Source organism: Puma concolor, chromosome E1 (assembly GCF_028749965.1).
Source record: "Puma concolor isolate L17-30 chromosome E1, mPumCon1.1.hap2, whole genome shotgun sequence".
In the NCBI taxonomy this organism is placed as follows: Eukaryota; Metazoa; Chordata; class Mammalia; order Carnivora; family Felidae; genus Puma; species Puma concolor.
Window position 1 is genome coordinate 6253492 of NC_141680.1, and position 22606 is coordinate 6276097.

General features: G+C 50.5%; 1 protein-coding gene and 1 long non-coding RNA gene across 2 annotated transcripts in view; one reads left to right on the forward strand and one right to left on the reverse strand.

Annotated features, from left to right (window-relative positions):
* Positions 1-22606, forward strand: part of DNAH9 (dynein axonemal heavy chain 9) — a 342468-nt gene that overhangs the window by 294342 nt on the left and 25520 nt on the right. The window contains exons 62-67 of the mRNA XM_086686045.1: positions 5385-5512; positions 8201-8428; positions 11947-12138; positions 13147-13338; positions 16181-16351; positions 21803-21985. Coding sequence (XP_086542171.1) covers positions 5385-5512; positions 8201-8428; positions 11947-12138; positions 13147-13338; positions 16181-16351; positions 21803-21985 — 1094 coding nt within the window. The remainder of the gene's footprint in view (positions 1-5384; positions 5513-8200; positions 8429-11946; positions 12139-13146; positions 13339-16180; positions 16352-21802; positions 21986-22606) is intronic.
* LOC147574042 (uncharacterized) lies at positions 19776-21344 on the reverse strand. Its single transcript, XR_015243852.1, has 2 exons — positions 21124-21344; positions 19776-21089 (listed from the first exon to the last, which is right to left on the reverse strand). It is a non-coding gene; the product is annotated as an uncharacterized LOC147574042 (long non-coding RNA).

Here is a 22606-nt window from a genome sequence, read left to right on the forward strand (position 1 = left end):
TTTCATATTGACAGATCTAGTTTCCTCATTTTCACTCAATCTTTCCCTTTTCGGAAGCTTTTGTATACCCTGCCAATGAGCAATTTCCTACTGCTCTTTGCCAATTGACCTCTGTCTGTTGCGTCATGTGCTTTGAAGCTTTCTGTCCTTTCAGAGAAGCTGACCCCGCCCTGGTCCATATTGGTGATTTGTTTCTGAATACATTATCTCAGCTCTGCCCTTGGCTTCATCTCAACACCTCTCCTTACTAGAAGCAATATTGCCGTTCATCAACTCGAGATTACTTACGCACCTGGGCCTCCTCTCTCTCTCCCTTCCTTCTTGCCTCATGGACGGCTTGATTTATTTTCTAATTCACCAATTTAGAACACATACTCTGGCCACAGCCATGCTTTCTGCATCTTGGGTGGAATCAGACTGCCTGACGGGCTCCTGTTCTCAAGTTTGCAGTCTACATGACTGACTCACACTTTCCTTTCTCTCCCCAGCCCCAACTTATTAAGTAAACTTACTGCCTCTGTGCTTGGGCAGAGGCTGTGTATCAGACAGTTCACTGGTTTACTCCACTTAGGCTCTTACAGAGCTTGGCATCCTTCCCCACTTTCGAGTTTGTGACTTACGTGCTTAACCCCTTCGTTTCTCTATCCCTTTGTTTCAACATGACAGTTCTTTTTTTTTTTTTTAATGTTTATTTATTTGGGGGGTGGGGAGGGGCAGAGAGGGAAGGAGAGAATCCCAAGCAGGCTCTGTGCCATCAGCGCAGAGCCCGATGCGGGGGTCCATCTCACGAGCCATGAGATCATGACCTGAGCCAAAATCAAGAGTTGGGCGTTTCGCCGACTGAGCCACCCAGGCGCCCCTCAGTATGGCACTTCTTAGTCCTGGAGAGGGTTTTAAAAGTTCAGAGTCAACCGGAAGATTGGTTGCCTCAGCCCCCTTCCACGACAGCCCCTCATCCCCGCCCCAGGCACGTAGACCCACAGACAAAGTTCTGCGTAGAGTTTAGGAGCTCTCTAGCCCCTAAAGCTCATCCACTGACCCTTGACCAGAAATCTGTGCTCCTCTGGCATCTTTGTGGCTCTTAGTCTCCTCTAGGATTTTCCTTCCTCAATAGTTTTGAAGGAGGAGGGGAGGGGGGAATTCAATTCACTTTTCTTGGCCCCTGTTTCAACGAAACAAAAGCTAGGACCATCCACCCCCACTGTTTTTCTTCTTGCCTTGTCAGATGGATCCTTGAAAGTGCTTTGATGTAACACTCTTTCTCTTCTCTTTCCTCATCACCTCCTTCCTGAATGAGCCATACCTCTTGATTTGCACATGAGCTCGTGCCTTTGCTTCTTTTAAAAGCAATCCCCCATTTTTTTTTTCCAATCACCCGTTTTACCTGCCTCCTAGGGCCGCTGTAGGATGAAAATGAAATCTAAGACGTGTACCCCTTTCCACCCTAACACACAGGCATCTTCTCTGGTCTTTCCCTTGACTCTAGCACGATCTTGCTCTGAAGGTGTCCTCCTCTGTTCAGTTACATGGCTTTACCAAATATTTCGGTTATTTCCGTGTTGTGGTCAGGAAGAAGCCGTATCTACCACCTCTGCCTCCCGCGGCTTCCTGTTTGTCTTTCCAACATGCTGGTCAGAACTGTGAGCTTGCTTAGATTTGTTCAAGCCTGCTCCCCAGTGTGTTCAAAGAAACGGTTTCCAGTTTGGTGTTTCTGTCGCCAGATTATCCGCACGTAGCGTGCAGCCTCTCCCTCTCATTGGCCCTGTTCTCGTTTCTTTAACAGTCCACCGGGACTCGGGCAGGTTGAAGCACGTACAGTTTTAGCAAACAGCTTCAAGATTGGCAAAATATTCACTTTGGGGTTGAGAGAGACTCTTTTGCTCGTGTTCCAGGGAGCAGGGGCGTGAGTAGGCAGACAAAGGTTGATGATCTAAGAAGAGATGGGATTTAGGGAGCAGAAGAAGGCACCTCGCCCACGGAGATGGGAGCGTGCAGGGATGCGGCTAAAATGGCAGGAAATTGAAGGAGTCCCTGACACGTGGCATGTGTTTTCCCCGGAAAGCAGAGGGTGACACAAACTAAGCAGAGCGGAACCTCCTAGGAATTTTAAAGGAAGTAGGGAATGCGCAACGCAGCCAATTCCTGGGCGCGTGGCAAGATTGCCCAACGGCAGCGGGGGTGAGAGTCACGAAGTTGGGGTGCCCCTCGTTCACCAAATGTATTCCCTTTCCCTCTGGTTAATTCGTCCGGGATTGAGAATTTGGCGAAAGTTGGGTGACGCACGAAGTAGAAGGGGAAGCAGAGTTGAGGATTTTGTAAGGTCTTCATTCCAAGTAAGGATTATTGAGTCCATATTAAAATAAGAGAGATCGGGGCGCCTGGGTGGCACAGTCGGTTAAGCGCCCGACTTCAGCCAGGTCACGATCTCGCGGTCCGTGAGTTCGAGCCCCGCGTCGGGCTCTGGGCTGATGGCTCAGAGCCTGGAGCCTGTTTCCGATTCTGTGTCTCCCTCTCTCTCTGCCCCTCGCCCGTTCATGCTCTGTCTCTCTCTGTCCCAAAAATAAATAAACGTTGAAAAAAAATTTTTTTTTAAATAAAATAAAATAAGAGAGAGCATGGGGCGCCTGGGTGGCTCAGTCAGTTAAGCGTCCGACTTCGGCTCAGGTCGTGATCTCACGATTTGTGGGTTCGAGCCCCGCGCTGGGCTCTGTGCTGACAGCTTGGAGCCTGGAGCCTGCTTCCGATTCTGTATCTCCCTCTTTCTCTCTGCCCCTCCCCCCCCTCAGAAATGAATAAACATTAAAAAAAATAAGGAAGTAATTGTGAAGATTAGGAAGAAAAAAAGTGGAGCCAATGGACTGGACATTTCGCTGAAGCAGAATAACAGGTGACAAGGGAGTAACAGGGAACAGCCAAGAAAGTAGGAAGTGATGGGAATAGCCGTGAGTGAAGAATGTTTCGGACGCGGGACAGTCTTCTGGGACAGTGACGTCCTGGGTGCAGCCACAGGGGGTGTGTAACAGAACCGGAATGGAGTCAGGATCTTTGAAGATGAGGAAGCCTGAGGCTGGATGTTGGCTCAGTCATCTGTAGCGACACTGAGGTTTACTGGGATGGTGATGACATGGGACTTGTGGAGGATTCTGGACTGAATTCCAAAGCCCCCGATAAAGGCAAATCTCACTGGGAAGTTGGCGGAGGGCAGAGAACATAGAAGTTAGTAGACAATATAGGCAGATGGCATATGCTTTAAAAGGAAAAGGAGGTTTTTAACTTTTTTTTTTAACATTTATTCATTTTGGGGAGTGAGAGAGACAGAGCATGAGCAGGAGAGGGGCAGAGAGAGGGGGAGACACGGAACCCAAAGCAGGCTGCAGGCTCCGAGCCGTCAGCATAGAGCCTGACGTGGGGCTCGAACTCACTGAATGCGAGATCATGACCTGAGCCGAAGTCGGATGCTCAACCGACTGAGCCCCCCAGGCGCCCCAGAAAAGGGGTTTTTAATATGAGGATGGGAAGAAATAGCCTGCCAGGAACAAGAGTGGGCTAGAAAAACATTCCCCTTCCTCCCAGCCCCATGGATCTGGGGAGCCCAAGAGAGGGCCACGGTCCTCAGGGACGGGAGGTCAAAGAAGCGCCCTGCAAAGATGGGACACCATTCTGGGTGACACTGCCCCACGGAGAATAGGAAGGGAGATCAGAAAAGGAAAGAGGAGTTAAAGATAGTGGGGGGCTGGGGGCGGGGGAGCCTGGCGCAAAACAGTATGAAGGTGGAAACCCCAGAGAACGTGACTGTGGAAGGAGAGGGGGGCTTGCTGATGCCCCGGGAGGGTGTCTGGAGAGCCCCACGGTCGCAGATGGAGGGACCCTGCAAGGTTGCCCCAGCATCTCACAGCACCGGCCGGTGCCGCAGTCATCCTGGCTGCGAGCGTTCAATCCTTGTAAATCTCGTCGGCATCTCCCCATCGGCCTCGCCGGATTCACGGGAGCTGATCCGGGCCGGACCACGCTGGACTTTGCCCGCGACAGTCTGCACGGCCCATGAAGCGCCCCTCTTCCCCTACCTCTCGCTAACAAAGAAAAGAGACAGCCTCCTTTGTGAGACGGAACGTCTCGGAGGCGATCCAATAATCCCGGCGCCTTGTAGCCCGGTATTTTCTCTGGAATAAGTTGTTTCTAGTGCCGGTTCGAAAGCTGACATGTGTTCTTTCGCCAGCCAGGATTTATAGCGTTTAATAAGGGTGTTTCTTGGGTCCATCTCGACTGAATCTATCATAACGGGTCCTCACTGCAAAAAAAAAAAAAGTCAACCTCCTGCTTTTTCTTACACAGTTGGGAAGGAGATTCTTTCCTTTTTTTTTTTTTTTTTTTTTGTATGTTAGAGAAATATCCTGCCTGACCATTTTCTTTAAGTGTTGTTGCACACGTAGAGGAATGCATCTTCGATTTCAGTTGCCCTGAAATGAAATGTTTAAGGACGTGTGGTTATCCTTTTCCTCTTTTAAATTCCTTCTCTTGTCTCTCACGTGCTCGATCTTCCTAGAAAGAAATTCCTTCACTCTTAGGACCCTTTGTCTAAAGAATCTTATGTAATTGTTCTAAACGTCGTTGGTGTTGGGCTCACGGCGGACAGCCAGGCAGAATCGGGCCGGCCTCCCTACCAAGGTTAATGTCTTTGTGTGAGGGTTTTCCTGGACTCACAGCCAGGGCGGTGATTGTGACATTTACATTGGTACATGGCAGGTCCCTTGCCCCACTCCCGATACCGGCCGCCCTTCTCCGGGCGCAGAACATTTCCACCTGCACAGCCAAGCCCTTGCCTTGTGCTTCTCTGCTCTCAGACGTGATCACCTCTCTCGTGACGAGATCAAACGTGTCTACGTGCTGGGAAAAACGGGAGGAGGCTGTTATGGGGTAAAGTACAGGAAGCCCGAACTACCTGGGTCCTGCCCCTACTGGCCACGCCTCCCAGTAGATTTCGGGGGAGAATATATTCAGAGGTCCAAGCAAGTCAGAAGGGGCCACACCCACCCGCTGGCTGGCCTGGGAGCCCGTTCACCCTCTAGGGTAGCGGACCAACGCCTGGTCTCCAGATGAAAGCTGCCAGGAAGATCACCAACATTGCTGTCCATCCTGGGGGGGGGTTGTGTGAGGGGGGAGCATTGAAGTCTAGCTGGGTGCTTCCTTCTGTTTGGGGTACCCTGGCAGATGTACCCTCCGTCCCCGAATGGAGGGTAGGAAGAGGGTTAGCATAGGAGGCTCGAGGCTCAAACACGCCTGTGTTGGGGGAGTGACCGGGAGACAGGCGAATGTTCCTTGTGGACCTATGACAACACAGATCCTGGGCCCAAGAGATTCTAAGGACAGCTCTATACCCCTTCCAGGTAAAAAGCTCGGCTACACCTTCAACAACCGGAACTTTCACAACGTGTCTTTGGGGCAAGGACAGGAGGTAGTGGCTGAGGCTGCTCTGGACCTGGCTGCCAAGAAAGGTCACTGGGTTATTTTGCAGGTACGACCCCTCTGCCCCGATGGGGGTCATTCTTGACCCCATAGCTGCCTGGACCTGACAGTCTCTGGGCTCCTCTGACCTTGCCGCCCCTCTCCCCTGCCTTTCCTTCCACACCCTTGCCCGTCTCGCTGCCCGATCTTGTCTCCTTCCCTCTTCTGTGGTCCTGCTCTCCCCACCCCTCTCCATGACTCCTTGTCCCTCGCCCCTCAAACCCCCTGCCACTCTCTCTAGTTTAATGTTTCTTAATGTTTGTTTATTTTTGAGAGAGAGAGAGAGAGAGAGAGAGAGAAAGAGAGCACGAGCAGGGGAGGGGCAGAGAGAGGGCGAGACACAGAATCCGAAGCAGGCTCCAGGCTCCAAACCATCAGCACAGATCCGGATGCGGGGCTCAAACCCACGGACCATGAGATCATGACCTGAGCCGAAGTCGGACTCTTAACCGACTGAGCCACCCAGGCGCCCCTACTCTCTCTAGTTTAAATTTTTTTTTTTCCAACGTTTATTTATTTTTGGGACAGAGAGAGACAGAGCATGAACGGGGGAGGGGCAGAGAGAGAGGGAGACACAGAATCAGAAACAGGCTCCAGGCTCTGAGCCATCAGCCCAGAGCCTGACGCGGGGCTCGAACTCACGGACCGCGAGATCGTGACCTGGTTGAAGTCGGACGCTTAACCGACTGCGCCACCCAGGCGCCCCTACTCTCTCTAGTTTAAATAGTTCCACCCACATCCTGTTCGGTGCCTGCTCAGGGAGTAGGTATCCAGTTGAGTCCATGGAAGCCGGATCGTGTTCACCCGGTGATCCCTTCCCACGCGTATCAGGAAGACGTGAAGCGGCCCCTCTCCTGTGGCCGCCTGTCCCCTTACCTCTGTTTTATGCAACTTGCAGGGGGAGCTGGGGCCGGGGCGAAACAAGTGGCTCAGTTCCCTTTTCTCCCAAACGGGCTACAGCCGCCTCTGCTAGAGCGCCCTGGCTGTGGCACAGGCACTTATGTCACGACCATGTCCTTCACCACATTCCCTTTAGGAGAGATCCCCTCCTCCATCACCTTTCTGCACCCAGCACACCCCCGCGAACATAGTAGACACCCAGCAAAAGCCCGTTGGGCGGGAGAATCAATGAAGAAATCAATGCGAGGAAAAATAAAACAAGAAAGGTCCCCCCCCCCCCCGCCCCGCCTGGCCAACAGAGCCCCGGCTTTCCAGGCGGCCCGCTGAAGTCTTAGCTCCGACAGAGTGATTATAAATGAATTCTCTAACAAATTTTCACTTCACCAGCCCTTCCAAATCCATTGCCTTTGCCTTCAGTTATTTGCAGCAACTCTGTGAAATGAGGATGGCCGATGTTACTTCCCCCTTTTATAGAAGAGAAAGCGGCACTCAGAGGCCAGATTGCTGCGGCCGAGTCCTGTGCTCAGTGCTAATCTGTGTATTTAAGGCTCTGCGAGCAGGCTTCCTCAAATATTTACCGAGGCGCCTTTATCTGGCCATCACAATGAAACATATTGCAACAAAGCCAAGCGGCTATCCTTTCCGGAGCGAAAGGTGCATTCTGCAGAGTAGCCCTAAGAAGTAACTGTGGGCTTAGACCAGACAGACAGATGGCAATCACAAGGGGGGGGGGGGGGGGGCGGCAGGGAGAAGGCCTCCAAGACCAGACACAGGAGCTTGCTCTTGGAGCAGGAAGCCTTCCAGTATGTGAGCCGAAATGCCCCCGTGTGTTTTAGGAAGATAAGTTGGGCCACACTGAGCAGAATGGTTTGCAGAGAGGGCGAGGGGACTCCAGAAAGCTAGCCACGAGAAGTTGACATCAGTGCTTTTCAAATTGTAACACGCTCACAAGTCACCGCAGGATCGTATTAAAATGCGCCGATTCAGGAAGTCTGGGTGGGGGCGAAGAGTCTGCGTTCCCACCTAGCCCCCAGGTAATGCCAACTTTGCTGGTCCACGGGCCCCGCTTTTGTGTAGCAAGGGTCCAAGTAAGGCAGGTGTCAGAGGTGGTGATCTGGATTTGGAGCGTGTGGACCGTGTGTGTGACTCTTCAAGCGTGGCCCGGGGACCAACATCTTCAGCATCACCCGGAACTTGTTAGAAGTGCAAATTCTCGGGCCCCACCCTAGACCCCCTGGATCAGATACTCGGGGCTGGAGCCCAAGAATCTTTGTTTTAAGAAGCCCCTCCGGGGGGCGCCTGGGTGGCTCAGTCGGTTGAGCGTCCGACTTCAGCTCAGGTCACGACCTCACGGTCCGCGAGTTCGAGCCCCGTGTCGGGCTCTGGGCTGACAGCTCAGAGCCCGGAGCCTGTTTCAGACTCTGTGTCTCCCTCTCTCTGACCCTCCCCTGTTCATGCTTTGTCTCTCCCTGTCTCAAAAATAAATAAAATGTTTAAAAAAAAATGAAAAAAGAAAAAAGAAGCCCTCTGGGGAGATGGGGGTGGGGGACGGATTCCTATGCATAGTCCAGTTTGACAACAATGTGCCAAGGAGACTTGGGATATCAAGAGATAGGGTTCAGCTGCAAGATACTGGCAGGTCTCATAGCTGGGAACCCCAAGATTCCTGCTGCAGTGAGCTGTATTTGATGGCCAGGTCCCTCCTCTAGCCGCCTTCCAGAAACTGTTTGCTGCTGACAAAACTAAGCAAATGCCTGCATGGGGGTGGGGGGTGGTTGGGATCTTTCCTTCCCAGTAGAACATCCACCTGGTGGCCAAGTGGCTGAGCACCCTGGAGAAGAAGCTGGAGGAACACAGTGAGAACAGCCACCCAGAGTTCAGGGTCTTCATCAGTGCGGAGCCAGCACCCTCCCCTGAGGGCCACATCATCCCCCAGGGCATCCTGGAAAACTCCATCAAGATCACCAACGAGCCTCCCACAGGCATGCACACCAACCTACACAAGGCCCTGGACAATTTCACTCAGGTACAGCCCCGGGGAGGGAGGGGAGAAGAGCGCCCCCCCCCCAAGAGCTGATTCAACTGGGTTAGAAGAGCATGCACCTGTCGGGGCGGAGGGGGCGTGGCGAGGGGGTGACTGGGCTCAGAGCAGTGCCATGTGGGCGAAACGTATTCCCTTTGTGACCGGCCTCCTCCCAGCGCCCACCGAGTGCAACCCAACTCTCAGTTCCCAGACACGCCTGGGGGAGCTGAGCTTAGGGTGGGCTTTCTTCGGCGAGAGGCACGGGGGAGCTCTCTGCAAGCCTCCGTGCCGCCTAAATATCCCAAGGTGGAGAGGGGCCACGTTGCTAGAAATCTGAAGTCACACACCGGTCGCACGCTGTCTTCAAGCAGGGGGTCGACACTCGTGTTCACACGGTGACAGTTGACATCTACGTGCATCTCGAATGTCGAGGGTCCAGGGAATCCAGGTGTCAGATGTGGGGATCGTAATCATATGTTAGGCTCTTAACGCGTGGCCCCCAGGGCAGCAGAAGCGCCCGGGAACTTGGTAGAAATGCCAGTTCTCAGGTCCTACCCTAGACCTGCTGAATCAGAAACTCTGGGGTGGGGCCCAGGAATCTGTGTTCTAACAAGCCCTCCAGAAGATCCCAATGTACAGGCCACTCTGGGGATACTGTGCTACAATGGAACTGGGAATAAATAGCAGGGCATCGGGCTCAGATGTAGGTACTGGAAGGCCCATTACTGGGAATCCAAGACTCGTGTTGTGGGGCGTGTATTGAAAGCCAACAATAGGGTGGTGGGTAACTCACTCCATGTGTGAAGTCGCACTTGCAAAGTCCGTAGCTCAGGCTTTTTGCATCTTCTCCGGAAGGCAGGCTGTCTGGTAGCTTCTTCCTCAGGGATTTGCGCCATCCTGGGGAGGGGAATACACGAAGGTGTGAAGGCCGGGAGGTTGGGGGCCACCTTAAAATCCATCTGCCACACTGGGCCTCAGTGGAGTCCAAGGGGAGGGTTCTAGGATCTGTCCTCTCCGATGATCCTCTTTGTATCTCTGGCTTCGCAGAGCCCCTGCTCTAACTCGACACAAGTCCCCGATGGGTCATCTAGGAACCCTGAAACGGGCCGTCCCACAGGACACCTGTTGTCACCAACCCAACATAAACCACCAGGACTAAGGGCCCTTTGGGGCCTGGTTTCACTTAGACTAGCATGAAGGGGTTTGGGTTTTATTTTTCTCTTTTAAATTTTTATTCATTTGTTAATTTTGAGAGTCGGGTGAGAAGAGGCAGGGAGAGAGAGAGTCCAAGGAGGCTCTACACCGTCAGCACAGAGCCCCACACGAGGCTCGAACTCACAAACTGTGAGATCATGACCTGAGCTGAAGTCGGACACTCAACTGACTGAGCCACCCAGGGCCCCTAATGTGAAGGGTTTTTTGTTGTTTTCTTTTTTTACTGAGTGCATGATACCCCTTGTAGTGTGGGGATCAAGCAGTCCCACTTGGAGAGGAAAGAAAGCTCCCACTTGGAGAGGAAGCTCCAGTTCCACTCGGAGAGGAAAGAGAGCCCTCTTTTTCACTCCCTTCCCATCCGAACCCCCAGACCCACTCATAATCCAGAACCGGGAATGGGGAAACATGGCCAGGAGATTCAGGCTGTTTTCGTTAAGAAACACCTGCCCGTTGCAACATGAAGCAGAAGGTAGGGTGCTCTCTTTTCCAGGGACATTTTCATTCCTTTCTTTTTAAACTTTAAAATAAAGTGAAATGTTAAAGAAAAATAAAATAAAGTAAAATGATAAAATAAAGTAACATAAAATAAAGTAAAATAAAATAAAATAATATAAAATAAAGTAAAACAAAAATAAAATAAATAAAATAAAACAAAACAATACATTTTTCTTCCTAAATAGGCCTTGACTAATCCCCTAGGTACTCTGTACCAGAGGTCAGAACTTCTAAATTTTCTACATCTTATATTCCACATAAGGGAAATCTACATTCTCGGCTTTGAAATCGATAGCCTTCTTTCCCCGGAAGGCAGTAGCTCGTTCCAAGCAAAACCACTTCTGCCCAGAAAAGGCACTGGGTTGCCCAACAGGGTGAACATACGCAATGCCACGGAGCTATGTTCGCTTCAAAATGGTGCAGATGACAGATTCTATGGTGTGTATTCCACCAGGAATTTTTTTTTTTTAATTAACAATTGAAAAGAAAAAGGCATTGGGATGCGGTTAGTTAGCAAGCTCCGTCTAAGGGCACAGTCACAGATTACTCTCAGCAATTTTGCCTTGAGGGTCTTGGGCAGATCCGGGGAGAAGGGCCATAGTTGCCTCAGGTACCAAATCTCCTAATGATTTATTATACAAGATTATTATCCCTCTGTAGGGTTATTATCCTATATTCATCGCGTGGCTTCATCTTGTCAGACTACCCACGGACCCTTGTCCTTGGGTCTCTCTCCCTGCCAAACCCCTGTCCAGCCTTGGTTATGAGGCCACTGGGAAATAAATCCCAAGGGTGCTGGCTTTCCCTGACTATTCTGTCCCCACCACCGTTGGGTCTTTGGCCATTGAGAGCGATCTTCAGTGACTTATTCTGAGAAACAGAGACAGACTTACGGGTATATCCATTGCTCGCAAGGGTTTTAATTGTTCCATTCTGCTCTTATGGGTGCCCTGGAACCAAGGCCCCCATGAACACCCCCTATAATTCAGAGCCCTGTTTTAACCATTTAAGGGACAAACTGCAGGACGGAGCTCTTTTTACTGCTGCTAGCCGTGCTGATCGGGGACGGTTATTTTATTCTGATGTTGTCAGGTTTACGGTGAAGGGCGCAGCACTCCTCTGTTTCGCTCGTGTCCCGTCCCTCCCTCAGCAGCAACTTCAGCCACACAAGCAGCAGTTACACCTATGACAGTCCCACAATGGGCAAGCAAGGCGTAGCAAGTGGGGCACCTGGCCGGCTCAGTCGGTAGAGCCTATGACTCGAGATCTCGGGGTCATGAGTTCAAGCCCCATGTTGGGTACAGACATTTATTATTTATTTATATATTATTTATTTATTTATTTATTAAATAAATAAATAAAACCTTAAAAAAAATAAAAAGGAAAGAAAAGCATAGCAGGAAGGGGAGAAATCAGAGATTATGCTGTAGGAGTCCCCACGCACACCCCAGCACAAAGTGATACTTCTAAGACCAACACAACTCTCAGGACCCACTACCCTGTTTCCCGCTAGCTGTGCTTGGCATGTCCACGGGGGCCAACATTAACTGTAAAGCAAGCCCTGTCATCACCCGAACCTAAATCTTAACTCAGATTCTAATCTAGAACCCAGCCCCTCTGCAAGGTCCCCTCAAACCCTGAGCCCACGCTGACCCACAGCGCGACCTGCATTCCTACTGTGGCTCCAAAACCTAACCAGGACGTACGGTGACCTCGTCCAGCGTGACTTCCGGCCGCCATAACCCACACCCTGCTCTGTGCTGCACAACGGCAGGTCTTTGCTAACACTGGAGGCAACGCTTTCCTTTCAGGACACGCTGGAGATGTGCTCCCGGGAGACGGAGTTTAAGAGCATCCTCTTTGCTCTTTGTTACTTTCACGGGGTGGTGGCAGAGAGACGAAAGTTTGGGCCGCAGGGATGGAACTGCCCTTACCCCTTCAACACTGGGGACCTCACCATCTCTGTGAACGTGCTGTACAACTTCCTGGAGGCCAACGCAAAGGTAAAGTTCCCGGCCAGCACGGGGGGAGGCAGGGAGGGCCATATCTCAGAAGGATGATGTCGCATCGGCACAGGGTAAAGGGGGCACACGCTGGGGACCATCTAGACCCTCTCCAAGTAGAGGGAGGAAGGACCAGCCCGGGGCCAGCGGGAGGCCAAAAAGAGCACCACGGGATGTCAGGGCCAGGAAAGCTCAGGAGACCAAACTGGTGACTCACGCCTGGTGTGATTCTTTGTCCCAGGGCTCACCAGACCACCCCTGTGCGCCTGCGGCATTGTGGGGTGCTGTGGATCGGCAGAAGAGACCCCATGCTCACCTGATACAAGTTCCCAGTTTAATCAGCCAAGAACACCATTTAAGGGAATGTGTAGACCATGAAGGCTCTTCTAGTTAGCAGGCCAAACATAGTATCAGCAAAGGCCACCTCCCCTTCCTGGTGGGGCACATGAATCAGGCCCAGAAGCCCTAAGCTACTCCTCTGCCCCCCTTGCCCCCCACGGCCCTTGCCCCCATAGCACCGCCTCTTCATTTCCTGCGCTGAGACATGGCTTTCCCCAAGTGGTTTCCCGCCTGACTCCAATATCGTGACTTTCGTGCTCTATTTCATTCACTTTGAACTTTGAAAGGAGACCATAAATTAATGCACTAAGTAATGGCAGGAAATTAGACAGACAAGTATCCTGGTTCTTCCTTTATTCCATTTGACATTTACTTATTTAAAGGACTTGTAGGTAAAGCCTGACTTGATTGCCACAGTTAATGACCGTGGAAGAGGGTTGGCATATATGCAAGGGGGTTGGCACCTTGCCTCTCCTCACCCTTGGCTGTAACATCTCAAGCATTTCGTGAGCTCCCAGGCGTGCCCGACTCTTCGGGGCACTAGGGATATGCAGGCGAAGAAAGCGTTGCTTCTAATTTGAGAGGCATCCCATCTTGCGGCTGACACTCTGTCCACGCGTCAGGGCAGCCCCGATGTCTGTGTGGAGGTCTTTCTTCCCTGTGTCTCAGGTCCCCTATGATGATCTGCGCTACCTCTTTGGAGAGATCATGTATGGAGGCCACATCACAGACGACTGGGACCGGAGGCTCTGCAGGACCTATCTGGAGGAATTCATCAGACCGGAAATGCTAGAAGGAGAGCTGTGCCTGGCACCCGGGTTCCCACTCCCGGGCAACCTGGACTATGCTGGTTACCATCAGGTAAGGCTCTGCTCATACAGGACCTGGGCCTTCCTTCAATTCTGTTCTGCAGGACCAGGATGCACACACAGGGCCAGGGAGGAATGGCCTAAAGAACAGAGCTCAGGGGCCCCCGGGTGGCTCAGTCGGTTGAGCATCCAACTTCAGCTCAGGTCATGATCTCGAGGTTCGTGGGTTCGAGCCCCCCCTCGGGCTCCATGCTGACAGCTCAGAGCCCAGAGCCTGCTTCGGATTCTGTGTCTCCCTCTCTGTCTGCCCCCTACCCCTGCTCGCGCTCTGTCTCTCTATCCTTCAAAAAAATAAACAAACGTGGGAAAAAATGGTTTTTTTAATACAAAAATAAAGAACAGAGCTCATATGGAGTTCGATTCTCAGCCCCAGGTTTGCCCTGTTCGGTTTGAGAGCTGTTGGGTGCCTCGCCTCAAATTAGTGATAACAATTGAGCTTTTGGAGATCTTTCTATTCTTGATGCTTGGTTCAATAATTCTATTTGTCGCTCTTTTTCTACAAATAACATCTGGGGCTTTCATTAGATTGCTTTCATCCAAGATATTGACAAAGCCATTAGGAAGAAAATTCCAGGTTCAGAATTTAGCCAACTTTGGGTAAAGTTTATATTAGTGATTCTAGGTATCTTCAGAGGGACAGGAGCTTGTGGGCAGATCACTTAGCCCTCCTGTTCTCTGAGGGCTGCTGTGAACACAGACACACACACCCATGTGCGCACACACATTCCCAGAGAGCTCTTCTGACTTCTCATTTCACTGTGGCCACAGCTATTTTTAAAGTGCCCATCTTTGCCCATTTAGGCTGCCACGGGAGATAGATTAGAAGATAATTTTTTTAAAAAATCTTTTTTGCCGCTTGACTTTGAACATGCCTAAAATAACTTTGAATACCAAACTTAAAGGAAATACCGGTCATCAAGACATTAACGACAAACTTATAAAAAAAAATTTTTTTTTGAATTCATAAAATTTAAAAAGATAAGATGTCAAAGTCATTCAATGCAGAAAACCTTGGACCCATGAAAAGAAATTTAAAATGGTAAGGCTATTTAAAGAAAATAAGAGGAATGTGGGGTGGTGGGGGGACGGGTTAAATGGGGGATGGGATTAGGGAGGGCACTTGGGCTGAACACTGAGCTTCGTAGGTAAGAGATGAATCACTGGGTTCTACTCCTGAAGCCAAGACTACGCTGTATGTTAACTAACTTGAATTTAAATTTTTTAAAAAAGAAGATAATTTTTAAACTACTTTACCGAAAGGCTTCAGGGCTTTAGCCAAGAAATTTGTGCAAGAGCACCCCCTAGTGTCCACGGGGCAGTCCAACAAGAGGCTGGAGCCAGAAATGGGCAAAAACGGTGTGGTTGGCACACTTCAAAACAAGTGAGGATTTTCTTTACACCTCTCTTTTTTTTAATGTTTATTTTTGAGAGAGAATGTGTGAGTGGGGGAGGGTCAGAGAGAGAGGGAGACACAGAATCCGAAGCAGCCTCCAGGTTCTGAGCCATCAGCACAGAGCCCGATGCGGGGCTTTAACTCACAAACTGTGAGATCATGAGCTGAGCCGAAGCCAGACGCTCAACCAACTGAGCCACCCAGGCGCCCCTTTACGTCTCTCTTTAATCCCCAGTTAATAGGTGGTTACAGGGCACCTACCAAGAGTTTAGGAGTGTGCTGGGGGCCGGAAGAAATACAAAAATAAATACACAAGTTTGCCTTTGAGGGATGAGCAGTCTTTCACTTAGACTCGAGGATGCTCACACCAAGAAATCATCAAAATCAAATTAGGAACCAACCTTGAGGGGCACTTTCTCACTGTGTAGTGGAAAGAACTAGAAGGGGCACTCAGAACATTCGGAGAGGAAAGGGAGCCTTCAACGCTGGGGACCCAGCCTAAGCAACCGTAGGGGTGCATTGCCTGGATGGCACGATTAAAAAAATGTTTCTAATTCAAGTAATTTTTGCCAGGGGCCCAATTCCCCGGTTATCAGCGAACCTCGCCTTGTCCCACAAGCTCTCTTTTGCATCTGTGGTCCCATATTTGCATTTAGGTTTGTTATCTCTGATTTAGATAAATGGAGTTGGGGGGGGGGGGAGAAAAGGAGTTTAAGGGCAAGGGGGCGGGGACCCTGGGAGAGCTTGAGTGACATACCAGGAAGGGATCCGTATTTCTTAAGGACCCTGAGAAGTCCCTCCGTGTGTGTGGAGGGACAGGTGTAGACCAGGGAGCGGCAGGAGCAGGGCAGACTGGAGAGGGATCAAGTCCTCCAAGCTTCTGCAAAAGGAGCATGGCCCCTGGGGCGCCTGGGTGGCGCAGTCGGTTAAGCGTCCGACTTCAGCCAGGTCACGATCTCGTGGTCCGTGAGTTCGAGCCCCGCGTCGGGCTCTGGGCTGATGGCTCAGAGCCTGGAGCCTGTTTCCGATTCTGTGTCTCCCTCTCTCTCTGCCCCTCCCCCGTTCATGCTCTGTCTCTCTCTGTCCCAAAAATAAATAAATGTTGAAAAAAAAATTAAAAAAAAAAAAAAAAAAAAAAAAAAAAAAAAAAAAAAGGAGCATGGCCCCGTGGGCGTGGAATTTCCGGAAAAGCGGCCTGGCGCACACAACCAGATGGTGTCGAGGCGAGGCTGGCAGAAAGGATGTCACCGGGAGGCGGAGAACATGTCCACGTCTCAGCAGGTGTTGGTGAACGGCGTCGGCCTGGAGGGCCAGAGGGACGCGGGTGCCTCGCGCCTGCTGTGACCCACCGCCGTCCCTCAGAGGACGACCCGGAGTGGGAGATGGCAGACGGGAGACACGCCTCGGTCTGTGTTTGAGCGAGCTTGCCCCCGGCTTCCAGTACATTGACGCCGAGCTGCCGGCAGAGTCGCCCCACCTCTACGGCCTGCACCCCAACGCCGAGATCGGCTTCCTGACCCAGACCTCGGAGAAGCTCTTTCGCACGGTCCTGGAGCTGCAGCCGCGGGACGGCCACGCCGGAGAGGGAGCAGGGGCCACGCGGGAAGAGAAGGTATGTGGACGGACCGCTCGAGATCCTTCCGGGGGGCACAGCGAGACGCCCCTTCCCGCTGGCCGCGTTGGCAGGGCGCGTGCAGACCACACTGTGCACAGCCGCCCCGAGCACACGGCTGGTGCGGCCTTGACCCACCAGGCTGGTCCTCTGTTTAAACCACAGGAAGCCTCTGCCGTTGGGTTTCGTGGTTTGCTTGTCGTTCGTTCGTTCCTTCCTTCTTTCTTTCTTTCTTTCTTTCTTTCTTTCTTTCTTTCTTTCTCTCTCTCTCTTTCTCTCTCTTTCTCTCTCTCTTTCTTTCTTTCTTTTTCTTTCTTTCTTTCCTTCCTTCCTTTTCTTTCTTTCTTTCCTTCCTTCCTTTTCTTTCTTTCTTTCTTTCTTTCTTTCTTTCTTTCTTTCTTTTCTTCCTTTCCTTCCTTCTTTTCTTTTCTTTTTCTTTCTTTCTTTCCTTTTCTTTCTCTTTCTTTCCTTTCTTTCTTTCCTGTTCTTTCTTTCTTTCTTTTTCTTTTCTTTCTTTCCTTTCTTTCTCTTTTCTTTTCTTTCTTTCTTTCCTTTCCTTTCTTTCTTTCCTTCTTTCTTTCTTTTTCTTTCCTTTCTTTCTTTCTTTCCTTTCCTTTTCTTTTTCTCTTTCTTTCTTTCTTTCCTTCCTTCCTTCCTTCCTCTCTTTCCCTTTCTTTCTCTTTCTTCTCTTTGTCTTCCTTTCCTTCCTTCTTTCTTTCCTTCCTTCCTCTTTTTCTTTCTTTCCTTTCTTTCTTTCTTTCTTTCTTCCTTTTCTTCTCTTTTTCTTTCCTTCCTTCCTCTTTCCCTTTCTTTCTTTCTTCTCTTTGTCTTTCTTTCCTTCCTTCTTCTCTTTCTTTCCTTCCTTTTTCTTTCCTTCCTTCCTCTCTTTCCCTTTTTCTTTCTTTTTCTTTCTTTCTTTTCTTTCTTTCTTTCTTTTTTCTTTCTTTCCTTCCTTCCTTCCTTCCTTCCTCTTTCCCTTTCTTTCTTTCTTTCTTCTCTGTCTTTCTTTCCTTCCTTCTTCTTTCTCTTTCTTTCCTTCCTTTTTCTTTCCTCTTTCTTTCTTTCATCCTTCCTTCCTTTCTCCTTTCTCTTTCTTCTTTCTTCTTTTCTTTTCTTCCTTCTTTTCTTTCCTTCCTTCCTTCCTTCCTTCCTTCCTTCCTTCCTCTCTTTTGTTCTTTTCCTTCCTTCCTCCCTCCCTCCCTCCCTTTCCTTCCTTCCTTCCTTCCTTCCTTCCTTCCTTCAGTTTATTTATTTTTGAGAGAAAGAGTGTGTGCATGCTGGGAAGGGGCAGAGAGAGACAGGGAGAGAGAGAATCCCAAGCAGGCTCCACGCTACCAGTGCAGAGCCCGATGCGGGGCTCAAACTCACAAACCGTGAGATTGTGACCTGAGCCGAAGTTGGATGCTGAACCGACTGAGCCACCCAGACTCCCCTCTTTAATTTTTTAATGTTTGTTTATTTTTGAGAGGGCGGGGACAGAGAGAGAGGGAGACAGAAGTCGAAGCAGACTCCTCACTGATGGCAGAGAGCCCGATGCAGGGCTTAAACCCACGAACTGTGAGATCATGACCTGAGCCAAAGGTGGGCACTTCACCAACTGAGCCACCCAGATGCCCCAGCGGTTTGCTTTTCTAGTTCACCCAAAGAGTATTTTTGTTGTTTTTTTTTTTTTATTTTTTTTAACGTTTATTTATTTTTGAGACAGAGAGAGACAGAGCATGAACGGGGGAGGGACAGAGAGAGAGGGAGACACAGAATCGGAAGCAGGTTTCAGGCTCTGAGCCATCAGCCCAGAGCCCAACGCGGGGCTCGAACTCACAGACCGCGAGATCGTGACCTGAGCTGAAGTTGGACACTTAACTGACTGAGCCACCCAGGCGCCCCTCTTTTTCTTTTTTTTTAATGTTTGTTTATTTTTGAGAGAGAGAGACAAAGCATGAACAGGAGAGGGGCAGAGAGAGGGAGACACAGAATCCAAAGCAGGCTCCAGGCTCTGAGCTGTCAGCACAGAGCCCGACGCGGGGCTCAAACCCACGAACCGTGGGATTGTGACCTGAGCCGAAGACGGACGCTCAACCAGCTAAGCCACCCAAGTGGCCCTCAATAGTCTCATTTTAACTCAGTCACCTCTTTAAAGGCCCTGTCTCTAAACACAGTCACATTGTGGAGGGGAGGATGTCCATAGATGAGTTTTAGGGGGACACAACCCAGCCCATCACGCTGGCTCCAGCGGGCCCCCCTTGGACATACACCCTTTCCTGTTTCCCCCATTTGCCCTTGACTGCTGGATTTTGCTGGTGTCGAACAACTGACTAGTCATCTGGAGAAAAGCGAGGCAGGTTTCCTCCCTCCTTTTATCACAGATGGCTGCATTTAAATATGTTTCAATGAAAACATAAAAGTACTAAAAGAAAACTTGGGTGAATGCTTTTGTGATCTTACAAAGAGGAGGGCATTATCAAACCTTCTTTTAAAAAAAAGCAGCTCAGAATCTATAAAGATTGACACATTTGGTGACTGGAAAAAATTTAAAACCAGATCTGCAAAGCAAACAAACCTCGTGAATGAAGTCAGAGAGCAGCTAGGAGAACCTCTCTGTAGCACAGACACTGGAAAGTGGGCGGATCTCACTAACACATGAAAAGTTCTTACATGTGGAGGACAAGAGAAGGACAGAAGATGGGGACAGACGGACACAAAAGAAATTCACACAGTTATTCGAAGGGCCGATAAAAATAGCACAGGATTGTCAATGTCCCTCCCCACTAAATGAAGGTATGTGAGATATCATTTTCCACCTAATGGCAAAGAGTTTTAAAAGTGACAATATCAAGGGGTGGCTCAGTGGGTTGAGAGTCTCTTGATTTCGACTCAGGTCATGATCCTGGGGTTGTGGGATCAAACCCTGCATCAGGCTCTGCACTGAGCCTGCTTAAGATTCTCTTTCTCCCTCTGCTCCCCCCCCCCCCCCACCACTTGTGCACACTCACTCTCTCTCAAACGAAAATAATTTAAAAATTAATTAGGAGTGCCTGGGTGGCTCAGTCGGTTGAGCATCCGACTTGGGCTCAGGTCATGATCTCACGGTCCGTGAGTTCGAGCCCCGCGTCGGGCTCTGTGCTGACAGCTCAGAGCCTGGAGCCTGCTTTGGATTCTGTGTCTCCCTCTCTCTCTGCCCCTCCCCAGCTAGTACTCTGTCTCTCTCTCTCTCTCTCTCAAACATAAGTAAAACACTAAAAATTTAGTAAAATAAATAAAAAATTAAAAGTGACAGTATGCAGCAGTGAGGGCACAAGAAAACAGACATTCTGGACCCTTACCTTCCAGAACAACAGCTGCTAAAATTTAAAATGTTCACATTTTTTTTTACCCAGAATTCTGTGTCTAGGCATTCAACCAGTGGAAAGACTCCAAAGTACACAGATTTCATGGTATGTTTGTTTATTACAGGATTGACCGCAGTCGTACAAATGATAAGCAGCCCAGATATCCATCCCAAACAGCAAAATAATATCTACTATATACTATTTATTATATATGTAACAGTATATATACAGCTACAAAAAATAAGGCAAGTCCATATATACTAACAAGATAGCGTGTGCAGGATTTATTATAAGACGAAAAGCAAGTATGACAGGACTCCCTTGGTGATAGATGGAAAGAAAGGAGGGAGCGAGGAGTGAAGACAGGACAGACAGACAAAACTGATGCGTGGGGGGATAATGGATGGATGGTTATATGCATCAAGGACATCTGCAGGAATCATAAAGTAACAGTTAACAGTGATTCCCCCCCCCCCCTCCTCGAGGGAAGAATTGTGAGACGGTTTTGTTTGTAATGAATATCTGTAACGCTTAGATTTTTATGGGAAACAGATTGCTCAAAAAGGACAACAAAAAGGCAGAGACGTTCCTTGTGGAAACAATCAGACCACATCCCTTGCAACCCTCTCCTCCCACGGAGGGGCCCGCGGGCTTCTCCGTGTCTGTGCACCTCCTCCCCTTCCCTAGCAATCCTGCTCGTCCTCAGGCCTGGCTTCCAGATCCTGCTCGGACGGATCAGGACACGGGAGAAGTCTCTTTCTCCGTGTCCGGTGTATTTTGGGGACAGCGCCTGCAGCCTATCTTTTCATCTCTTTGTGCGTGATGTCCGATATAGGGCTGTTTCTCCAAGTTCAGCCCCGGCGATAGAAATAGGATATAATTTTAGCCATTTGTCTTCTACCCCTGGCAACAGCTCTCAGGTACCGGTAAAATTCTGTTCTGGTTTTTGCTGTGACAGCACCAGAGACCCCTTTGTGACAGGGAGATAAGGTTTTACTTTCCCTTTTCAGACATCAGCTCTTTTCCTAGAGAATGTATTGTGTGCTAACAATACAAGGCAGAGTGAATATTAATAACCCTTTCTGTAGGTCTGTATAGCTTTCAGATGCTGCCACATGCATCAGTTCACTTAATTTGATGTCTGCATCAGCCCCTGGGAGTTGGGGGGGGGGGGGGCGGGGGGGGGAGGTGGAGAAAGACACTCTTGGAAATTTTTATAGATAAAAAGACGGAGACCTAGATGGCTTGCTTGCACTCGCGTGGGTAATGCGTAGTGGAACGGTATTAACTCAGCCGAGGCTCTTTGGTTGTAAGCAACGGAGACTAATTTTGCTGAAATGGGCAAGAAATAGCCCACTCTGTCAAAAGGAACTGACCGAAGGAAGGACAGATATCCCAGTGGCTCTGGGGTCCTTACAGGGCACTTCTGTAAGTGGTTCCAGCCACTTTCTGCCCCTGAATCTTGGGCCAGAGATTCAAATTTTTGTGCTCCTGGGAGTGATAATCTGGTTGGCCTACGTAGATCATGGGAGGATCGGGCTCTGTGACTGTACCCCAAAACAGTGGGGAGGAGGGGATTTCCCAGGTGGAGACGGGGACCTGTTGCAGAAGAGGGGGGACAGTGGGCAGCACAGTGTGCCAGGAGCCCGGCTCTCTGGCCCCCTCCCTCCCTCTCCGCTGGCTACATGTTCTACTGTGACTGTACTTGTTCCGTTTCTGTTTCTCTGCGGACAGACCTCCTGGGCTTATTCATTTACTTCAAAATGGCAGACTCAGCCTCCAAGCGCTTGCCCCCAAACAACCCAGGATCTGAGTGCTTCATTTCCAACGTTCCGGGAGAGACACCCTGGTGGTTCTGGCTCCCGTGGTCTAATTAGCTGACGGCTTGTGTGGCCAAAGGAAGCGTGGGGCTGGGGAGGAGGTTCACGTGTTGGATGGGGATGCTTCTTCCAGGACCCAAGGACAGAAAGTGCAGGGCGGCCTCATGGAGACTCTGAAGGGAGTAGACAATGCGAGAGTATGGCGGGGGATCGCTGACGGGCGTCCTGACCGCCGTATCGCAGGGGAATGGAGTCCTGGAGAGTTAGAGCCCCTTCTTCACCCTGTGTTTCCTGTTACGGGCCAGGTCAAGGTCCTCCTGGAAGAAATACTGGAGCGAGTGACAGACGAGTTCAACATGCCGGAGCTGATGGCCAGAGTGGAGGAGCACAGCCCCTACATCGTCGTTGCCTTCCAGGAGTGTGAGCGGATGAACATCCTCACCAGAGAGATCCAGCGCTCGCTGAGGGAGCTGGACCTCGGCTTAAAGGTTCGGTGGGTGAGGTCTTGGTGGGAAGGGGCACCGCCAGAGGACACGGCCGGACCCTCCTGGGGAGAGGGGGCTCCCGCAGACTGGGGCGCTGGAGAGCCGTCCTAGAGCGATCTGAGTGCCCGGGGAGGTGTGGCTTCCAGACGCCAGGGTCTGGCTGGGCTGCAGGGAGGTCAAGACGCAAGGCTCCGAAAGCATGCAGCTGCGAGGGTGAAATGAGCCCGGCTGGCTCGGAGCCCCCCCAGGAGACCACACTCTGAGGAGCAAGGAGAGGGTCTCCCCAGCCCGGTGTCTTCTACTGACGTAGGGTAAGTTGCTTCCATGGGGGTCAAAGTAGCGCTGAATAAAAGTACAGGTTCTAGGGGCACCTGGGCGGCTGTCGGCTGAGCGTCCGACTCTTGACTTCAGCTCAGTGTGTGAGTTCGAGCCCCGCGTCAGGCCCTGTGCTGACAGTGCGCAGCCTGCTTGGGATTCTCTCTCTCTCTCTCTCTCTCAAAATAAATCAACGTTTAAAAAAAAAAAAAAAAACAAAACAGGTTCTAGAACTAGACGGTCCTGGGGTCGCCTCCCAGCCCCTGTGATTCTTTGCCGTGTGGCCCTAGCGAAGTGACTTACATCTCA